At 37.5% G+C, this 23,762-nt stretch overlaps 1 protein-coding gene across 1 annotated transcript in view; it reads left to right on the top strand.

Annotated features, from left to right (window-relative positions):
• Positions 1-23,762, top strand: part of astn1 (astrotactin 1) — a 277,794-nt gene that overhangs the window by 241,372 nt on the left and 12,660 nt on the right. Inside the window, exons 18-21 of the mRNA XM_068339866.1 lie at positions 2,834-3,111; positions 5,279-5,412; positions 6,157-6,308; positions 22,621-22,756. Of these exons, the coding sequence (XP_068195967.1) occupies positions 2,834-3,111; positions 5,279-5,412; positions 6,157-6,308; positions 22,621-22,756 (700 nt within the window). The remainder of the gene's footprint in view (positions 1-2,833; positions 3,112-5,278; positions 5,413-6,156; positions 6,309-22,620; positions 22,757-23,762) is intronic.

The following is a 23,762-nucleotide window of genomic DNA, read 5'->3' as shown; positions in this document are numbered from 1 at the left end:
GTTTACAAGCTTCGAGAATTGTGAATCCACCACATATGTATTACAAGAGAGCTAAGGACTGACAGAAGAAAAAAAGGCAACGATGAGAGGGTAAGCAGAAGAGAGAGTAAGGAAGCAACAGCTGAAAATGGGGGCTGAGATTGGTTTTCTTGTCTTGGGAAGGAGACCCAGATTATATTACATTTTCCTCCCTCACATCTACTGTATCTCACATTTATTTGCATTGTGCAGCAGCAGTTGTGCTGTGCTCGTTTTTTGGTTTTTTTGCTGGGAAAAGAGAAACGAAAGTAGAAGATATGAGCTGTAAAAACAGTAAAGCGAAGGCTGAGAATGAAAGAAGAAAAACATCATGAAAGTTTTAAGTGGTTCGCTTGTTTTTGCTTGTTGAACAGAAAGCTAAATTATGGATATTTAATAGATTGTACTTTTACACTAAATTAATAGTTCATATTTGGAGTGCATATAGGAGACATCCATACAATACATGTGTACTGTAACAGGATTCGTGCACAAAAACCTCCTAAACATGAGCATTGACTTTATTCATGTAGCAGCCACTGTAATTTTATACTGTAGTTTTATTTCTCGTTATTTGATTGTTGACAGCAGTGAGCCATTTGAGGAAGTCTTGGCTTCATGTATGTTGATATGAATTGTTATTGTTTTTTGTTTGTTTTGGGGGGGGTTTAAAGTTAGCCAATGTTCTACATTCATTTTTAAAAAATCATTACATTTAAATCCAGTGAGTAATTAACATATTGATGTTTTGATAGATAGATTACCAAAAGGATCTTGCCTGCCTAAAAGTTCTAAAATTATTTTAATAATTTTATACATGGCCCAGAAGGCCCCTAAATTAATCTTTAATGTCATTTCATGTTCTGCATGCGCATTGTTTCTGCCCTCTGGTGATTGGCTGTCGTCAGATTAAGTCTGATGGTGCACGACATGGAGCAAGCACTATACACATGAAAATAATTTAAAATATGCAAGTATGAGCAACAACATGAAATAGCATGTTGCTCAGTGTACTGCAAAAATATATTTACCATGGAAACTTCCTGAAATTATCCTGAGGTCTGGTCTGCTCACGGTCCCAGCTGCCAGTAATATAAGCCATGAGAAAGGTGAGCTAATGATTGCCAATCTTCTTTGTGGCAAGAGGCACTCAGCCTCACTAATATAACTGCCACATGTAATTTCCATCTGTTAGGGGGTGAAAAGACAATATGGAATGATGGGAGTAGTTGATTGGGAGCTGAACCAGTTTAACAAAGATGGATTAAAGTTTGGTTGGCTGGTTGTGGAAGCATATGAACCTTCTTTGCAACATATGGATGAATCCTGAAGTCTGTGAACACAAAAAAATCCACACATATTGTTGATAGTTCTTTTCAAACTCTATTGCACATTCATCAATTCTGCATAGCCTGTTACACACCACAAAAGCATGATCCCCATCTTAATTGCTCTTTATTGGTCAGGCAGAGTCATGGCCTGCTGAGCTTCTCTGCAGTTTAAGTGTGCACACAATGTGTGTGAGCAAAATGATGCTGAGGGGTCAAGATGTTCACAGTTCTCTCCTGATAAGACCCGAGTCCAATATCAGACCTCATTTACACATTCTTCTGACTGGTACAGGCTTATCTGTTGACTTGCACTCTGACCCAATCATCAAGCCCTGGAGAGGCATGCTAACATTGTCAAGAAAATGAACAGCATTCATACATATGGAAGAATTCCCACTACATATTTTTTCCTGGCTTAGACACATTCGTATCAAAATCCGGATATTATTTTGTTTATAATCCATTACTGAGTCTTGGGGCTGCTGTTTTACTTGGGAGGCTGTTATTGAGAACACTGGAGTATCATTAAATGGCCCAAGTGCACTTTGGGCTGCATCTTCAGCATTATACTGTATTTATTTTTAGAATGGGGTAGTGGTCATCTTTTGGTATAATTTACCTTCCACTTATTTCCATTTTTTCTGTGTTTGACTGGTGGTGTCCTTCTTGTTATTTTCTAACCTAGTGATGTGTTTTTTTGTAGCTGCAAGAAAGTTTCTACATAGTTATATCTAATGATATTAAAAGGAGACAAAAATTGAAAAGAGTTGGAAAGAAATAATAGCATTAATGTACAGGAATTAGTCATATTTATCATTAAGAAAAATGGCTCTCTCCACATTCTGTCCCTGCACTTATGTGCACGCTGCTTTCCAGCCATCCCATGGTGAATTAACCTGACTTATATTTAATAAGTTGCAGCTCATGCAACAAACTAATTCCCTAATTGGTGCTTAAGCTTTTTAAATGCTTATGTTTCTTCACAGCCAAGCTTGGGAGTATTTTCTTTCAGATAATTTCAGTGTCTCATGGATTTATTAAACAGTAACTTGTTGTGTATCACTAAAAGCATAAACTGGGTTAATTCTGTTGGTTTAAACTGAATCTTTATTGTTATTGATTTTCACAAACCATAACCTCGGAAGGGGAAAAAATCATTTATGTAAACAAACATTATACATTATAAAAAAACATTATGTAATTTTCAATAGAGCTGTCCCCATCCACCATCTTTGCTTTGGATTAAATTGCTATTCATAGCAGGGGCACACGTATTTATACTCCTACACATACATTCTACTTTTGATGCAGGGAAGCTAAAGCTAAAAAATGTGAACACATTGATTGTTTTGCCATGTTGCTGCAAGGAAAAAAGGTAACTGCAAAGTTTTAGTTTTATCCCCTTCCTCTCTAACCTGATAACCTGGATTGTGAGACCTCACCAACTATTTGCCTAAATCTTGCAATTTTGTTTGTCCTATCAGGGAACTCCCCATCAGAGGAGTCAGAGGAGCGCGACAAGGAGCAGAGGACTCTGACCTATCCTGCGTACATTGCCAGTCTCCTAGATACGGGTGCAAAACGCATGGCAGCCGGCGTCCGTATGGACTGCACCAGCCAAGGACAGTGCCCACGCTCCTGTCACCTCTGCCACATGAGCCCGAGGGCAGCACAAGGGCGGCAACAGTCCGAGCCAGTCCTGCTGCAAATCACCAAGGCTGCACCCATCTATGAACTAGTATCCAACAACGAGACATACCAGGTTTGTAGAGTGTCAGATATCTAAAACAGTTTCTATAGTGCACGTCCTATCACTTTTAGCAGCACCATCAAAATTATAGTCTGCATGTTCTGTCATTATCCTGATCTAGATATCCCCCCTGCCACATGAATGATTAGAGAGGGTATTTGTTTGACTTGAAATCCCTGAATCAAAGTCACTTTGATATGCAGAGCATAAACACTTCCTCTAGTTTATATGACTCTTTTTGAAATGAAAGAACAGTGGCTAATACCAAAAAAAGTACAGGCAATTAGCATGGATGTGTGATCATTGAACCCCAGTCTATTGACTGGCAGTAAAACTAACCATTTGTTTGTGACTGAACGCACTGGGGCTGAAAACCCAGTGGCCTCATTATAAAACTGGTTACACGAGCTGGGTCTTTTCGTTTCAGAGTCTTGCTTTTCCCTGCTGGCAGCATGCAGTGACTTCTCTCTGACTTGTTTGACTCTGTTGAAATTGTACATCAATAGTGCTTCCACTTAACTACTCCAGCAGGAAGGAAATGGTCGATACGGTGTGGCGGTGTTAGACTTTCATTCCAAAGGTCAGGCAGATGGATACAGCCATTCTTATTGATAAAGGCTGTTTTAAGAGTGCCTGTTCATACATACACAGGTGCATCTATGACAATTTCACCATAATTACATATTTCTAGACTTTTTTTTTAACATAATGGATTGATAATGACTACACAAACATGAATGAACAGTAAATACATATTACTTCAGCTCTGACTTGAGGTTGTTATTATTATTTTGTGTGGGGGTTTTTTTGTATGAAAGAATGAAAGTGTTTATATCGTGAATTCTGACTGGGAAAGCAACATCCATCTATTTTCTTGAAGATAAGACAGTCATCTCATCTTCAGCCACTTATCCACTTTACTGGTAGGCTGGCGAGAGGCGGGGTCCACCCCGGACCGTAGCCAGCATGTCAAGGACGACACGTAGAGCAACAACCAGTGATGCACACACTCACACATACAGACAATTTGGAATGATCAGCTCATTTAAACTGCATGTTTTTGGAAATGACATTGAGCTAGAGAACCCACACGGACACAAGGAGAACATCCAACCTGTATGAAAGCAGTTGGTTTAGAGGAACTCATTAGATATTTAATTATGTGATCATTTTATATTTTTCAAAGTATATTTATTGTGATTACACAGTACAAGTACCATACAACGAAATTACATTAGCACAGCTTACTAGTGAGTAGTGCCGAGCAGCTGCAACTAATGCGTCACCACTTAAGGGGGTGAGGGGAAGAAGAGAGAGGGGATAGATAGGACGAGTCAATAGGGGAGGGGTGAGGAAAAAAAAATCCACCATACTTCCTACAGGAAGCATAATGAGGACACGCATAAAAGAAGTCCCTTAGGAGAAGGAGAATTTGCCCATACATAACACCAATCACATGACAGGTGAAGAGCAGAGGGCAGATGTGTGCATAAGTTATGTCTTCAGTGCAATGTTTATGTATGTGTGTTCTGTTGGATGTCCTTAGCCTAGATGACACTGCCAAAGAGTCGACAACAGGTGTCTAAGGAAGGGAAAGAACCCGTCCCGGTCTTGTCTCCTCCTCCGTGACAAAAAGATTTTTTCCATTGCATTGAGGGCCCAGTTTATGAGATCCATGAATAATCCAGGTGGCTTTGAAGAAACAGTGCAGACAGAACAAAAAAGCTTGAAATTAAGAAGGAATGCATCTGCCTTCGTTGGAAGTCAGAAGATTGTATCAGAATGCTGCGAAGATATTAGTTGGACCCTAGTTTATTGGGAGAATATAAGAATGGCTTTCATCATATTCTGAAGGAGCACATCTTGTCAATTTTAAGCTTGAAGAGCTTTTCACATGAAAATGTTACTAGATTTATACCAAGTCAGACATAAACAGTGTATTCAAGGTCTTGAGGCTCTGTCTGATTTTCTGTGTCCTCATATTCCAGTTTGTCTCCACCTTATCTATGAAATACAGTTTTACGCATGTTGAGACTGTTTGTATGTGCTTTATGTCTTGTTTCATGTTGAATGGAGACCAACAAAGGAGAGTATATATCATATTTGCAATATTCAGTTTGACCACTGCATTAAATTCAAATTGGCATTTTTGACTCACTCCTCATCTGTCTGTCCCCAGGCTCTCCAGGAAGCAATGATGAGTATGCTTTGGTGTTCCGGAAAAGGTGATGTTATTGATGACTGGTGTCGGTGTGATTCCAGCGCTTTTGGCACAGACGGACTGCCCACCTGTGCCCCACTTCCCCAACCTATGTTAGTAACTTAGATTCATTTTGGTAAATATGATCCATCATTTTGCTGGAAGAGCGCAATGTCCTGCTGTGTTCCTGTCAATATGTCATTAAGAAGCATGGATTTCATTTCAACAGTTGTTGCAAACTAAGTACTAAATCTGGCTGCTGGGGTTTAGCGCAGACCCCAGAGGTTTGTCTAAATGTTTCAGACACACACACACACACACACACACACACACACACACACACACACACACACACACACACACACACACATATACACATACACATACACACACCACCACCACCACCGCCAATCATTTTACCGTTTCTGTAACAAAACAACGGTAAAGAGACACAGAACAATTTCAAATGTCCACCTACTGAAGCAGGGCTGAGTCAGAAAATTTGTCAGATCTTGTTGTCCTGCAATTAGTCCATGATTACAAGAGTCATTGATTGTTTTTCTGTTGTTGTTCTTCTTTTTCTTCTTTTTTTTACTCCTTTACAGGTTTGGCATCCTGATCAGTGAAATGGGCCTCTGTACAAAAGCCTCTCAATACTGCAGACAGCTGCTAAAAATAATCAGACATTTGACAAAAAATGTCCACATTTCCTGTTGACAGAAGTACTTGCAACAGTTCAAAATGTTGTCATTAGTGAGCAATTTTACACAACTATCGTCTCTAAATTGCAGTCACAGGGCCAGTTTATCAACAATGTACTGTGGCCTGATATTGCGTCTCTCTGCCTCTGTTGCCAGGCTGAAACTTTCTTACACCTATGAACCCAGCAGCTCATTGGTCATCATGGAGTGGAACCACACAGAGCCACCAATCGGGGTGAGGATTGTTGATTACCTCATCAGTCAGGAGAAGGTGACAGAAAGGACTGACCACTCCAAAGTTGAGACAGGTATGTCAGTCCGGAGCTGCAGTTGGCATATTGGCCAGTTGGATATTCGTTAACAAATGGTAATGTTTTCAACCAGTGATGCCATTCCTGGTCAATGAAAATATAATGGTAAATGTCACAATATGCTAGTCTCTATAATTACAATTATAGAAATAAGGGTTGACCATCCACGGGCAGTGATCAAGTGTAAACAGTTCTCTTAATATGTTCTTTGATTCTAGTCCCTTCATATCCTATATTTACAAGAATTTCTGATCAAGAATGTCTGATCCTGTTATGGTGTACATAGATGGGTTGTTTATGAATAAGAAATGATTTGGCCTTACAGTAGTTTGTATGGGCAGCTGTTGGCCAGTGTTCATTACTTCAGCTGGCTCAGAAACAAACCCCTAGTTTGTGAGCACCATCTGGCTAAAATCAGCCTAATCAGTTTTATCAAGTGTACCACCTGGAAGAAATCCTGGTCCAAATGTGAAAGATTTCATCACACTGTAGGTTTCCATTAGACAATAGGGTGTTACATTATATTCCGTTCCCAGGACAGCAGAATTAATTTGGGTGGGGGGCAAAAAACAAACAAAAAAAGAAGTTCTTCCCCCTGGACTGAGTACCACCACTGAAGTGCCCTTGACCAATGCCGTTCAACCCCTCCTACTCCACTGGGTATTCACTCAGTATTCACAATATCACACTCTGGTTGTTGAGAGGAACTGTACAACAATGTTTTCAGGTTATTCTCGAAAAAGACAAATAAATTATATTTAAATAAGGCAAAAATGCAAAATTAACCAATAAATTAAATCAACAATTGCATCCATCAATCTAGAACAGATGTTTTTTTAAAGCTTTAGATGACATGATCTCTTTATAGAGATATTGTGTGGCATCTAAACAACATAATTTTGCTCAGCTGCATTGATGTCTTAATGTGGTTCACTTGTAATTTTATAAAACTTCCACAAGATGGTGTAAACCAGTAATACTGTAATAATAAAAGTAATTATAACAATGAAGTACTAGAGTGTTTGTCTACAGTATTTGGCAGATTGGTTGGACTGATTTCAGAATGAATCATTTTGTTTTGTTGTTGTTTTTAAATGTGCATTCACACTTGATTGTTTTCACTTGCAAACAACAAACTAGTTTGTTTTGATCATTTGGTACGATGTTGATTTAGATTTTTGTTTTTCACAGTAATGTTATTTGTCGCTGTTAAATTGTCTATTCACAAGAGTTTAAATCAGTCTTTTTCCACATATTTCTTCAAATAAGTATTTTTACAGTTTTATTTTTGTTTTGTTTTATTAGCTTAATCCAGATGTAACCAGTTATTTACTCATTAGTTATGATCATCATCCTTCACGTTTTCCCTGAAGGGAGGAAATCATGTAATCAGCCACTGGAACAGCAGGAGTGTGTGTAGCTCTCTCATCCCTAACAGAGGGCACAGCTTATTTGTTTGGAGCTATTTATGAAGCTGGCAACAGGGGCAATTAATTTTAAGAATAATGACCTAATCTATTATAAGGACTGTTGCAGTTCCATTCAAGTACCAAAGTATATTGAGGCTTAATGAAAGTGTAAGCCATGTTAGTCACAACACTGAGGATCATTAATTACTGCAGCTGATGCAGGAAGAACAGGAAAGCAAGTGAGCATCCTCTTAATAGTGCTGTTATACTGAATAAGAGCCTCTGTTTCAAGACTAATGTTCATTATATCTGAGAAAAGAAACAGTACTCATTTATCTCTATAAGGAAGGGCGGATGCCAGAAGTGCTGTATAAACTATAGGCAGTAACAGAAAGGCAGGGACTTCAGTTTCCCTTTCTGTATTATGGTATATTGTTTCTAGATTGGTGACAAAAAATATATAAACTGACCTCAAGCCTTTGTGCTCGCACAGTTTAAGACCACACTACATGGTGCCACTTATAGCTTTACTTCTCTCATTACAGCTTCTAGAGATGCCTGGATGGTCATGGAATAAAATTCTAAGTCCGAATATCCCAGTCCTACAGTGATAGGATCAATGTTAAAAAAGTAACTATGACTGTTGTAAAATAGGATTTTGTTTAGTTTTTCAACCTTTCACCTGGTCCTTATTCATACTTCATCACTGATCAATCTAAATGCAGGCAATGTGACTTCCAGTAATGTCCACAGTAGCATGTTTCCAACACTAATATTTCTTCATATTTGGACTACATTAGAAAATCATTCTCTGATCCAGGTTGCATGTTCCATTTACTTCCCTCTGACTGTTCATGTTTTGAATATTGCATTTATGCCCTGTGTGGTTACTAAAAACACATATTCATGTAGAATCACAGTATTAGTATGAAAACTCGTTAATTAGGACTCATGAACAGGTATTAAAGAGGATAAAACCTTCAAGCATCTTGTTTCTGCTATTGCATAGTGACTGCTGGAGGACAGCTGCATGCCATAAATGCAAGGAAGCATTTGACGAGCAAGAATTAAATATCCCGCCATGACAATCCAGTTTTGTTTTTAATTTTTGTAATGTATTGTCCTCCCATGCCCTTTGAACAAATCTCCTGTGTCAGACCTACATTAACACTGTGTTCCACTGAAAAACAAATGTTTGTCAAATTCAATAATTTGTGCTCTGAGAACAAAAAGAAGACAAAAACAGTGGATGCTCAAGAATCCAGCATAAATTGATGTGGTTAAGAGAATATTTTGACACTTGTTATCATGTTTTTTAATTTTCAAGCTCAAAGAAATTGTCCACAAAGTCCATCTTTCAAGCATTGCATTCATACTTTGATTCAACATCAAAGTCTAGAGCTTTTGGCGACAGCTAATCAGGATCAGACTTAAAGAAAGATACATTTCTCTGCGGCTCAGTGAGAACTGCTGCAGTTTGCACCACACATAAGTGCATTGCTATGAAAATAACCTGTTGATGTCTGTTTTCTATGCCGTTAGCAGTAAGTGGTTGATACAGAGATATTTTACGACAAATTGCTTTTATATATATATATATATATATATATATAAAAGCTATATATCTATATCACGTTTTTATTCAAAATGTTGATGGTTAAAGTGATGGTTAAAGTTCTAGTTAGCTCCTTATCCGATCACTTTATTTTGTGTTTATAACAACAAAGAAACAAAACTGAATTAAAATAAGGCACCCATGTGAGTCGCATGTAATTCATTCATTCAGTCATTCAGTTTACCTATAGTTTCTGCTTTTGCGAATCTGCTGGTTTTTTTGGAGCCTGTCCCAGAGGACTTGCGGGCGAGAGGCGGGCTACACTCCAGGCACAACACTGGTGCATTGCAGTGCCTGTTATTTATAAATGATGAAAATGAAAAATATTTGTCTGAATATTTTACTGCTGTTCTTCAAAAATAAAATCTACCAAAAAATGTTAGCACCTGTATGATAAATTAATATTAGATTAGTAATAGTCCAATCCAATCAAATTATTCAATAATAATAAATAATCTCTACGGTGTTGAACATAGTTGTTGTAAAAGAATCAAGTAGAAGAGTGCTCTACTGTGATAAACTGTACATCAGTGTAGGTCTGTTCAAACAGCAGCCCAGGAATTGTTACTTGGTTTTCTATCGTGATATTTGGTGTTTTTCTTTTTGTTGCTGTGTAGGGATGCCTGACACCATCCAGGTTTCCCTCAGGACATACAGCATCCAATGCAAGAAATAATATTATTTTTCAAACATCCCATAAAGTGATGGATTCTGCCCCTGAAGTAAAATAAAATATATTTTATCTTGTCTGTGAAACTACTGTGAAATTTTTCAGAGACTTTTACATTAAAAAGGAGTTTTAGAAACCTACCATCCATCCAAGCTAAGCAGAGTTTTCTACCACTTTCATGTTCCAAAGCTTTTGATGTTCTGTGGGTTCATCACAACCTTTTTTGAGCTGCTGGCGGGTTGGAACCCTGACAGCAGGTTGGGGAAGTCAGTGAACCTAGTATTTGAAAGCTGTAAAGACCACACAAGGACTTGTTTGCTGATATTTAGATATAAATATTGTTTATTGCAGCTTTAAGGTTGTAATTCTTACATATTGTTCCACTTGATTACATTCACTGCAAAAGTTCAGTAAGCAGGGAAGTGTGAAGGGCTTGTCGTGTGAATTGCAAGATTGTGTTAGTTGAAGTTGAAAGTGAAAGTTTGCTGGAATGCAAATATGGCTCTTTGTGTAAAAAAGTCTTGGTATAGATGGAGGATGAAGGTATAATGATGTGTCCGTTTAAAGATATTTTTCCTTTTCACTGGGAAACACACATTCAGCTTCAACATTACACTCAGCTTTGTCCTAAAGTGCAGTGAACCATCGCACCCAGAGCAAGCTAAACTGCACCGCAGCATTTTCCTGAATTTGTTTTTTAATTATCTGCATTTTTTTAAAAAGCAGTGGTTTTAGTTTAAATATTTTATTCTCCTGTTTAATTGACTGTTTCCTTTTAATTGCTCGTTTATTGATATTTTATTGTCTTGTTTTAATCCCCTTTTTATCTTTGAAGTGTTCTTGTGTTTTGTTACCTTTGTAAAGCACTTTGAATTGCCTGTGTATGAATTGTGCTATAGAAATAAACTTGCCTTGCCTTGCCTTGCCTGGAAACAAATGGAAATCTGGAAAGGGTATTGTATAGTGTGGTTTTGATTTCATCTGTCAGTCTCCTGGCTGGGAGAATCAGTCATGTTTCTGCACTTCTCTCTCCATTTCTTTGCCTTTTCTTCACCATTTCCTCACAATTTCGTCTTCAGTATCATCATTCTCCAAAAATTCTTTATTCTCCTCTTAATGTCTTTCTGACCACCTCCTCTTTTCTCGTTCTTGCTTCTTATACTCAATTGTCCTTTGATCTTTTTCTTGTACCCAATTCCTTATTCCTTTTTCACTCATTTTTTCACCTGAGCATGTTTTCTTCAATTTTCTTTTTATTCCAAAAAGTATGAAACCAGTTTAAAACAAGGGGCAAACAGTATTTGGTTAAGGCAGATGATTTCTAGACATTCATCAGTATTTTGGGATCAGAGAAATCTTTTCAAAGCTCTAAAAACTTCCTTTTTTTGTATCCACTGTGCAAGAAAAAGGAGTGATTGTAGTTCATACAACTCAGTTCAAAGGAGCATTTTCCGCTGAGATAACTTCCACTCCTAGCACAAGAAAACTTTTGAGTGACAAAAGAATGTGATAGGTCAAGACATAAAAGTATGGAGGTTGAACTTTTGAGGTTTAACTTTTGAAAGAAAAAGTTGTACATTCATGCTCAAAAGAATAGATTTAAGGCTTTTCCTCAACATCCCTCAACCGAATTCCAATGACAGGATAAGAAACCAGAACTTAAGATGCATAGATTGTGGTACTAATAATGAAGGAATGAAAATCACATAAAATTCAGTGTACTAATCATGTATTTGTATGTTTTTTTCTGTGATTGTGCACATACACAAAGGCAAAGACATACACAAAAACAAATATATTTGCATTGGTAGCTTTTTAGAATAGTGTGTCTTGCTAAACTTTATCCAAAAGCTGTTGAGTCGATCCACTGGATGTTAAGAAAGTTCTTGAAGATATTTGGTCTCTCATCCAAGTCTCTTGGAGACTGAAGAAGTCTCTCTTGGATGAGAAACGAAATGTCTTCAAGAACTTTCTTAACGTCCATTGGATTGACTCAACAGCTTTTGGATAACCATGACCTGGATGACTGAGAACCTACACGGACATCTTGCTAAAGTTTCACACAATTCATGTTTGTACAGTAGCCTCCTTCACTGTATCAATAAATTTCAAATTTTTATGTTCTGCCTTTCTTCTGTAAACAAAGATTGGAAAACATTACATCACATCATTACAGAATCTGGTTCAAATATGGTATTGTGGAAATCAATGAGATAGTGGTCATATTACATCCAGAAGTCAGAGCACTTATACTGCACGACTTACATGTGTGCTTTTGCAGAGTAACCTATATTTGAAATAGTTTCCTCCTAATATATTTGAAATATTGCTACTTCCCTGAATTTAATTCCCAAATATTTTGCATAATTATTTCCAGAAGACAAATTAAAACAAACCATACATTTATGGGAAAAGATCTGAACAGACACAACTGATCATCTTTGGAAGAGACAAAAAAAATTCAAAAGAGCCAAGATCAAATATCTGCCTCCTGCTTTCACTGACGGATCATCAGAAACAGATGTCAGAATATCCCCACGTTTTCTACAAAACATCCACAAAGATATTTGTTGACGGCTACATCGGTGTATTTGTCTTTATTCTGGTTATGCAATATTTCATAAATATGCATACGTGTTCTGTGGATAGTAATTTTACTGTCCAGGACTTGGTGAGATCTGGAGCTGACAGCAGCTTGTTTGTGTAGCAAACTCTCTTAACAAGCTTCAGGCACACAAGGTGAGATCATAGTGTTACACAGTCCAGTTACACGCATATCCGTGGTCCCCAACAGATGTGAGCGAGTTTCATGAATAGGAAGTCTGCTTTAAGTCAGGACACCCAGTCTTGTTCTGGAAACAGACATATCCTGAGATATGAACAGTCTGATGACATAACAGCTTTGATCATTCAGCAGGGGCAAGGTTTGCGCAAGGGTCAGTGGTGCAAAGATTTCATTAGGTAAACACATTACTCACCTATCTACATCACACAAACACAGACACCAGGGTTGACCACTGTTTCCAAGAAGTCCTAGTTTGTTACACACTACTTTTTCAAGCCTTTGTGCAGCTGGATGAAATGCATAAGAGCAACTGAGACTCGTGCAGTTTTCAGCATATCTTGAGCGTCTCGATGACTTGGATTTCATAAAAGCTTACTTGGTGTTTTGTTGTTGTTGGGGTTTTTTTCAGTGTGATTTGGTTAGGCCCTTCCACAGGAACCGCCATCCAATTTTAGACTTTCCGGGTGCATAAATGCCCAGAACATCTTATCTAGACATACAGAGATACCATTTACATATGTCCATAAATTGTATCTCTGGGAAAGAAGCCAGATTTATGTTTCCGATCTTACACACCGGTTAATGCATATCCTGAACCTGACCTACAAAGGCAGAACATAAGTATCTAATGGGCAGAGCCCAGTTCAGCATCATAACAAATTGAGTTTCATTTTGTCAAGCAATTTCTCCAATCAACTGATCCAATTTCCTACAGGTAACCATCAGTTGAAAGCTCCAAATTTCTCTTTAATCCAGTATCCAAGGATCATAATATCATTTGTGGTTAATATCAAATGCTAATCAGCCTTTGGGTCTCTGCCACATACCCATCTGGGGTGCCTTTGGGATGATCATGGTTGTATTCAGTAATGTAATTTAATATTTCACACCACTAGATTGTAATGTCCCTGTCACTCCAGATTTTTCCATCTTTTCCTGGAATTGAAATCAACCCATCAACTGTCAACCATTAGTCATCTCCAGGACTCCACTGGATTTCCATGAGGCATGACATCACTGAAATCTTGTTCAATAATGACCATATGGGAGTCAGAGATTTCCTCTCTGCAGCAAGCATCCCTCACATACTGCAGGGGAAAAAATGACACATCATGCACCCCCAGGAACTTTAAATGATGCTCACGTAACCCATGGTAGTTTTCAACAATGAAATCAAGAAATGAAAAAAAAAATGCATCTAATGGCATTAGTTGAAGGTGCAGCTGGGTTCTGTGGTGGCAGATTCTATTAAGTAAAGACTGTTTTATTCATATGATTTGTTCTGAGACATACTACAACTAGAAGCTACTTGATTGACTTTGTGTTGATGCTTCAATTTTGCAAGTCATTCCTCTTTGGCGTCAGAATGCTGTCTTGCACTTTAGGAAGACTCTGGAGTGACATAACACCACTGTTATTTTGTTCAGTGTTAAGAAAGGCATTATAGAGGGAGGGGTGAACTCAGCAGCAGAGGAGACCCACGGTCTTCCATTCCTGGGGCGGTCCTCATGTGAGCCAGTTTCATCATAGGGCTTGAATGCTTTTTGCAACTGCACTTAGGGATACATTCAAAGTTTTTGCAATTTTTCAGACTGACTGATTGGTTTGTGCCATTATATGGATTACAACAGTTGTCAAATAGGGCTAACAACTATGTAATCAACCTGACTTTTACACAACAACTCAGATGGTTCCAAACAGATGCAAGAAAATCAATGAGTGAATCTTGACGAGGCTCATCAGTGAAGTGAAAACCATTTCAAGTGACTGTCTCATGAAGCTCACTGAGAGGGTTTGAAAACTGTCATCAAGGCATAGGGTGGCTACTTTGAGAAATATAAGATATAAAACAATTTTAGAGTTCTTTCACAATTTTTTGTTTATTATGTATTGAGTTCCAAAAGTAATTTTTCATGTATTTAATTGTACAAAAAAATTTTTTGAAAGACTTTAATATTTAATATCGCCCCACTTCTCTTTTACCTTGCAATCTTGTACATGAGCAATGTCAGGGAACTTAAATTTAGGTGTGTGTCTGTTCTGTGTTATATGAAGGTAATTAATAACTGCAATCAAAAGAATATCATTCCATTGCTAACAGGTTTAAAGGACAGGAGAGAAAATTGTTTTAGTTATATGCAAAAGTAGAAATATAAGCTGCTGATTTGATGGCTCTTTGTAGATTTGTCCAAATTCATCAAAAGTGGGAAATGTATATGATTTGGGTCGCAGCGGGAATTGTGTTTCAGTAAGAACACAAGAACAAAAAAAAAATTTAGATCAAGTTGGTGTGAAGTGAGAAACAGAAGCATACTGGTTGCATGAGACAAACTGAAAGACAGCCTGAACATTCCAAAAGCATTTAAAAATGTTGTGTAAATTTCACACAAGACAAGTTTGAAGGAAAAATAAGGGAGAGTATGAGACTTAAAAGAAAGCTGAAAAATCCAAAATCTTGGCCTTTCACATGTATCAATACTTATTTGAGACTCTGATACCTGCAGGTTATTATCTGTGTGTTTCACAGCTGACTAGCTGGATTGAAAGTGATTCAAGCCTGTACAACAATTACTGCTATATTGTTGTTGACTGTTCCCTTATACAAGGTGTTACATGTTTTTTACTGATACATTTGGCTGAATGTACTGATGGTTTACTAAACGCTCTTAGTGCTACTGTTATCAATTCGGTCAAATTAATTTCTTTTCAATTATAAAGCAATTTATTGCTCTTTAGAAATGTAATTTTCAATTAACTACCATGACTATCCACTTTTAAGCAGTGCACAACTACCCCATGGGATGTCGTATTGTGTAAATAAAAGCAGTGCCCTCTCTGTGGTCAGCCAGCATGGTCTGGTAGTGGTTGTGACATTATTGAAGTGCCAGGAAAAAGAGTTATTAGTTTTGTTGGTGAGCTGTTTTTGTTGTGTTGTTGTGCTTTTTGTTCAATGGAAAGGTAGACAACTAAGTCCAGATGTTGTTTTTTTGGCTTTTGCTGCCAACTGTGTGCATGCGATTGACATTTATTAAGTAATGAGGAAGCTGTCTGCTTTAACAGAAATTGATAAATTGCCAGGCAGCCGTAAGAGGAGCCTGTAGCTTTTGTAAAGGGGAATACTTAAGGTGAGCTCTTTGCCTCACATAAATGTGTGTACATGTACTGAATGTGTGTATGTTACACCAGAGCCTTTTGAATGTGTTGTGATTCAAGTCACTCCAGTTAATCACCAGTACTTAGATGATGTTAACCAAAAAGAAATTCACATCTTAACTGTTAAGATATTTTAAAGAACACTTTTTGATGCTTCATCATTGTTCACAAAGACTTTAACAAACTAATGCTAACTTTACAGCGCAGTAGAAGAGTGAATTCATAAACACTTTCCACGTATTGACATATTCCATAGTATCATCGTAATCATCGCACCTGTCATTTCCATTAAGAGGCAGAGAAAAACAGCAATGGGTTAGCTGGAATGGTCTAAACACACACACACACACACACACACACAGTCTCTTACACACACACACACACACACACACACACACACACACACACACACACACACACACATGCCCACACACACCAAGGGTCTGAGCCTGTACAGCTGAACTGATGACAGCAGGCAGTACTTCAAAGACGAAACATCCCATAACTCATATCATTCTCCTGGCAATCCCTAAATTTCCAACCAATCATACTTTAAGAATGTTGAGGGTAAACAACTCCAGCTGAATGACAGAGTTGTCGCTCTCCCCTTCTAGGTCTCTGCAAACTGTGTGCCCTGTGTGTGTGTGTGTGTGTGTGTGTGTGTGTGTGTGTGTGTGTGTGTGTGTGTGTGTGTGTGTGTGTGTGTGTGTGTGTGTGTGTGTGTGTGTGTGTGTGTGTGTGTGTGTGTGTGTGTGTGTGTGTGTGTGTGTGTGTTTATCATTTCTCACTGCATAGATTATGGCCTTCCATGAATGATGGGACTGGGGTTGTTCATTCTGATGAGGGGTTTTGGTCTTTTGGTCATGTCTATGTCTTTGTTTCCAATTGCTTACTTTTATTCACATTTTAAATCGTTAAATTGATAGAACTAGAATGTTTTGTGATTAAATGAGATGGAAAATTTAGCAAAATGTGATGAAATTTGATGAAAATAGTAAAGAAGTAAAGAAAAAAAAGGAAAAAAATAAGACGTGTCTTCTCAGCATTATTATCATTAGTTATTTATCCCTTTATTCAATCCCTATATTATGGACAATTAATAGATCACTTGTGAATAAGTGGTGATTTAGTGATTTCCACTCTCCAATAACCATAATTTTGCACCAGCATTGAGAGCAGTGAATTAACATAACCATCTGTAGTTCTCAAAATGATTAACTAAAATAATAACAGATAATAGAGATGCCATCTGCCCTTCTTTTTGTACAACCAAAAGGAACGGCTCTGGCTAAGCACGTAAATGTTTTTGAGTCTTCTGTCCATCTGTCTCCTTCTTGTTAACATGATACCTAAGGTACACCTTGAAAGATTTGGCACACAAATCTTCTTGGACTTCAAGTCATCAATTTTGTCATTGAAATCAGAAACACATTTTGGTCATAGCTCAAGCACACATTTTGACAAATTTTCACACAACGTTGTAACAGGAGAAAATGATGAAGTGATAATATTTTCTGTCCAAAAGGTGAAAGAACATCCCTATGAAGTCATATCATTCTGCCAAAACACTTTTCTGGCCATTATTCAGGAGCAGAAAAGGAGATAGTTACCTTAGTTTACCTTTGGTCTCTTATTTGGGGACACCAATCCTTCTAAGTCTACTTTAAAGCTTATTGTGTAGATCCTCAATACTGACATGATATCTTAAATACTGTATATTCTATCAGAATCTGTTCTATTGGGTGTTTTGTTGCGTTGTCTTTTGATAAAGAGCATTCATCAACTAATCTGTTTATGTTTTTTATGAAGGCATTCTATACATATTGTTTCCATTTTGCAAATAGCTACACTTCTTTGGGTATATTAAATATATTTCCTTCATCTCCTGGGTAGATACAAATGTAAACTGCATTTAGACTGGTTTGTGACAACATACATTTCTATTTCTGTAGTAACAACCCAAACCAGAAACCACTTTTCTTTTGTTTTGGGGGGGGTTATGGTATATACTCAGAGTATATACTTACTTTTAATTTGACAACAGCAAGTTTTGAATGGGGTAGCAAAAAGAACAGTTTTAGAGTGGTCTAAATCACATGATTGGAATGAACCACAGGTAAAGATACTGGCTATACTGGCTGCAGACTTGGACGTTTACGAACATGAATGTTGTAAAGTTCACTTCTTTCTGAAACACTATAGAGAAGAAATTAAATTATGAGCTGGTTTCAATTGATTGCATTCTGCTTAAATTCTAGTGTTACACAGAACTCCAGTTTTTCGGAATATAAGTTGTATTTTTTATGTGTTGTTGAGTTTAATAACCTGTGTAAAAACTGAATTGTGCCGATAGTTGTAAATTCTACATACGCAGCATTTAATTTCAATCACATCCCCAATTGCCTCAAGAAGATTTACTGATATGATGAAATATACTAATTTACTTCACATATAATTTTAAACTTTAAAAATCCATGTCTGTAAAAATTAAGGGCAGGATCGGACTGAGGAAGTACAGATTATTACAACAAAGAAGGAAATGTTTTGAAAAATCTATGCTTTTCAAAATGCAGTCATGACACTTCCCAGTCTTTCAGCTGTGACTTCCTAAATGGCGCAAAACTCATCTTTCATCTCTGTTTTTTGATTCAATGTGTCATTCATTTGCAGTTTTAATACAGTCTGTAATCTGCTCATCAAAAATGACACAATTTGTTTTCATGTCTCATTTTAACTCTCCAAATGTAGAGCAGACAATGTGGGTAATTTTAAAATCTCTTCAAAGAATGGAACACGGAACCTCCTTGTGTGAGACAGTGCTTCCCACTGGACCACTGTGCCACCCCTCTGTTGAACAATAAGCCAAAAATGTGCATTACAGTAAGGTGCTTGTAAAGATAACTTGTACTGATATTCTTTTTCTAACTAGAATTGCTGGCACTTCACTTGTAACATCGGCTGTTATGCTCAAAATGAACAGTTTTTCTTTATGTCAGTCATAGATAACTCTGCTAACTTTGACAATTCTTGGTAATGCCTATGCTCTTCAGATGTAAAATTATGATAACCTGTGGTGAACCATTGTCTTACATGGACTGACATCCTTGACGATAAAATAATCAGGTCATAACAAAATTAGAAATAGAAATGGTCAGAATTTTTCACTTAGTGTGCATGTTCTTAGATTTTTCTTGGATTTTCCAGGTCTAGAATAAAACTCACAAGCAGCCAAATTGGCAGCTGTCGAGGGTGAAATATTACTTTAGTTCACTATCCAGAATAAGTTCATTTTATCAGCTGTTTTTTTGTAATCTACAACAAACAAAAAAATTTATTTCTGTGTATTCTTTTATACCTTTGGTGCTGACTCATGTCCATAAAAGCTATGGCAGAACACCATGTTCACAGTACAAAATCTCCTATGACCTAAGATATTTATTCTAGTCAAATAAGGTGCACTGTGTTTTTCTGGCCCGTAGGCCACCCACGCAAATTATTCCTCTCTTCATGCAAGATTTTTTTGTTTTCAAAAACCCACATTTTCACCAGTGCTCTGTTTCATTGACCTTCTGTTTGAACAAGGGCTTCTGGAAATGCCTATTTGTAATGAGTTTTGACCCATTCTCTTCCTGTTCTGCACCACTTTACAAGAGAGAAGACAGATGTGAGAAAGGATCGTAGTTATACTTGGACAAATGTTGCCTAATCATAGTCCGTTTGACACTGCCAAAGACAAAATACAACAGCATCAGTGATGAACAAGAGGTCAGACATGCCTCTTGTCAGACATTAGGTTCAAGTAAAATTTAAAGAGATTTTTTTGACAAATTTTCCACCAACTGAAGCAAATAGCAAAATGGTGGAGTCCAAAAGCACAGGAAACATGAGCAGTCAGACAAAAAACGAATGTCAGAATATCTTAACCACCTTACCTTTAGGTAAAATTAAGCACAGTGAGCATGCCTCCAATATCAAATTTTGAACAATTGAAATTCTCCTGTTCATGTTTTTGACTTCGGATATGGATAAAGCATGCAAACAACACAATAAAAGTCTGTGGCTTGGATCCAAATCCAAGAACTCTCTTGCCTTGTGATGCTAAGTACTGTTCCACCGTACTGCTCTCAGTTAAATATTTATACACCTTCTTGTACTGTAGAAGAGACATCTCGTCTTCAACCACTCATCCACCTTGCAGATTGTAGGTCTGCTGGAGCCTATCCCAGCTTTCTATGGGCAGGCGGTGGGGTGCACCAGGGGTGAGATGCCAGCTCATTGCAGTGCCACACAAAGGACAATCACTCCACACTCATGTACACAGTCACACTTAGTTATGTTGGCGTAATCAATTCACCTAAACTGCATATTTTTGAAGGTGGGAGGAAACGGGGGAACACACGCAGACACCAAAAGAACATACAAACTCCATACAAAAAGGAATCAAACCTGGAACCTTTCTCCTGTGAGGCAACAGCACTACCCACTGTGCTACATGTTATTCCTTTCCCTTTAAAAGCTAGGCATGCCTGCACTTCTTAGCAGAGGGACTGGTATGTTGTCCTTGGCTTATGGGCTCTCTGTCTCCACTGTGTTCCAATCCATCATCTCAACAGGTCCGTTTGGTTATATTTTATCCAGTTCACTGATATAGTGAGGAGAGCTGCTGAATATTCCTCTGTGCGGAATAGTTCAAAACATTTGCAGATCACAATCTGCAGATCAGATGACCCAAGTCACAGAAACTGTTTTCTGATTGATTAATGAGGCAAATATTAATATCAATCCTTTTCCTGGCACAAATTTACACAAGAGCCACAGCAGCTTATCATCATTATTTGCAACTTCTGACACCCCAATGTGATTTCATGTTAATTAAAATTGTCCCTTTACACAACCAAAAGGCCACACACGCGATCTGACAAACACATGCAATGTGCAATATGTGTTTTATCAATATACTGTACATGTAAAGTTAAAATTCTGTGACACCAGTCAAAAAGTTTGCTCACCCCTGCAGAAGAAAAATAAAAAGTAAGGGATGGTGGTTTCATAAAGTAAATCATCATTTATTATTATTATTGCAGCAGTAGTTGGACCCATTTTGAGCTTGGAATATAGATTTTAATCTATTAGATAATTTTTGAATGATTATATTGAGCCCATTTTGCACCTAAGTAGGCTGAAAGCATGCCGGTGGGTCAGGTGCACATTTGTATTATGAGGAAAAGAACAGGTGATGAGTAACACTTTACACACTAATATTTTGTAAACATACACAGACAGGCAGTGCTTGTGTTGCGGAGGGTCAAAAATGACCACCTCAGAGTAACTTTGCATACCTGAGAAACATGAGTTTTCCAAGCAGAGGGATTTTCCCCTAGCAGTGAGGCACACTTTGGTGGCCGAAAGCCCTCTTGACGTACACGAGGCCAGCTGAGAAAACACATGTAGCAGCATGTGTCACCACTGTCCTGGACGGCTGGGAAGAAGTGGAGATGATGGAAGGGGAACAGGATGTTGAAGTGAGAGGTTTTTCTAAGAGTCTCAGCTCTTTTTTGTTTGTAGCGGTGGGTTAATAGGAGAGCATGCAAAAGACAGGACATCCACGATAATAACTAACAACCAACACAAATATTTTAATTAGAAATTACATTGTGTCTATTTTAATGTAGTTTTGATTGTGATATGAAATAATTTATGAAGCATTTTAAATTTGTATATATTATTGTATTAATCTCCAGTTACACAATTCTTTTAGAAAAAAACACTTTTCTATGTTGACTTTTCGTGTTCTCACCATGTCTGTGTGGTTTCCCTACTGGTTCTCGGGCTTCCTCTCACCACTAATAATATGCAGTAGAGGTGAATTGTAGATTATAAATGAATCCTAAGCATGAATATGAGTGTGGTTGTTTGTTTGTCTCTCGCTATGTGTAGCACTTCGATAACCTCGTGACCTGTCCAAGGCGAGCCCTGCCTCACAACAGAGTCAGGTGGGACAGACTCCAGCTCCCTGCAACCCTACTAATGAATTCAATTCATACATAGATGTTTCATTAATAATAGAATCATTTTGTTCCGCTTATTTGGGTCCAGGTCGTGGGTTTGGATTTTCTCTGCCAAACAACAGGGAAGCTCTGTCCAAGTGCTCCACTACATCCATCTGCATCTGTTAAATTTACTGATGGGACTCAGTGCTTATCATTATGATAACAAACATGCCGTGAGGCAAATTCTGTTACTGTCAGATTTATTTATATTATCATATTGCAGTTGACGCTTGTGGGAGTATCATCAGTTTTTACATTTTATTAAGTTGTGTGTTTGGGGTAATTCATAGAGTGCTTTTAATCTGGTCTCAAATCTGAAACTGCAGTGGGCTTATTCCACCCTGGGGGAGGTTAAGCAGAGATATTTACTGTAACTTATATCAGATTTAATAAAGTAAAGATGTATTAAATACATATATCTATTCTTTATTTTGATATAGAGATTTTTGGATGTAAAATAATTCTTATTAAGGAAATTATAAAAGAAAATGAAGACAAGAAATCAAGAATGTAATTTCAGGGACAATCACTTACAATGTCTTATTGTGTGATGGAACCGTTTTGGGCTGTGGTTCAGTTTGATTGAATTGTGCTCTCTCAATAGAATGTCTTTCTATTTTGACACAGAAACCCTTTTGAGCTTTGTGGATGACATCTTGTCTGGGGCGAGGTCTCCATGTGTGATGTTAGGAGACATCCCCAACCTGTTATCTTCCTCCATTAGCATGATCATCCGCTGTCTGGAGCCCGATACAACATACATGTAAGTTTCTTTTTGTAAAATTATCAACTTGTAAACTAAACTGACCTCACTGCCTGATTGTAGTCAGACTAATTATAATAAAACTATCAGCTCAGTCAGGCATGTAAACATTGTAGGTCAAGAAAATCTATGCCTTGCTTTGTTAAAACAAATTACTGCCAGACACTTGGTGTATTCAGGACATGAATTCTATTTCTATACGAATACCATGTAGGTTTTCAACATGTGTTATGTTAAAAATGAAAAGGTGACAACATTAAGTAAGTAAGTAAAAAAGCTCTGAACATAAATTGTGTGATATTTATAATTTTTATTTGACTTTGGGATATTGGTCCAAACAGACTCCTGAAAAAACACACAAAAACTCATCTTCAGAAGAACATTTGCTAATATAAAAATTTATAATACATTAATTGCATAATTTCCTGTCGGAGGATAAAATGACACTTCTTAACATGGGCTAAATGGAGATTGGAAAAACATATTTTTTCAGATCTCTACATATACATAGTGGTCCACCCTAACCTGACCAAATCCTAGAATCTAGAAAACAAACGCTTCCTGCATCAATAGATATTTGGAATCTTTTTAATTCATGCCTGGACAGATAGAGAGCTCTCAGGCACGCCCATTAACACTGAGCGTTTTAGAACGGAAGTGATTTTAACCACATTCAATCAAGGATACTGGGGACCACGGATCACTTTTGGGCAAGATATACAAATACAGTGTAGTTGGACATCTGGCAGCTGAATGACATGAATTTAAAAAAGCATAATATGGGACCTTTATTGTATTGCAATTTTTGGAGTTGTCAGGCAAACCAGAAGGTGGCAATATATTTTATATTTTCTTTGTTTAAAATTTTGCGTTTCCTTCGCTAAGGTCAATTGGACAAAAATAAACTTTGTTGTTTATGAACACAATATTCATCCAAACGTATCTGTAACCACCACTACCAAACCATGAACGTGGTTGGAGGATGACTGAATGAAAATATTTGTGG

Source organism: Antennarius striatus, chromosome 18, assembly GCF_040054535.1.
Source record: "Antennarius striatus isolate MH-2024 chromosome 18, ASM4005453v1, whole genome shotgun sequence".
NCBI classification, from domain to species: Eukaryota; Metazoa; Chordata; class Actinopteri; order Lophiiformes; family Antennariidae; genus Antennarius; species Antennarius striatus.
This window is presented reverse-complemented; position numbering and strand designations above follow the sequence as displayed.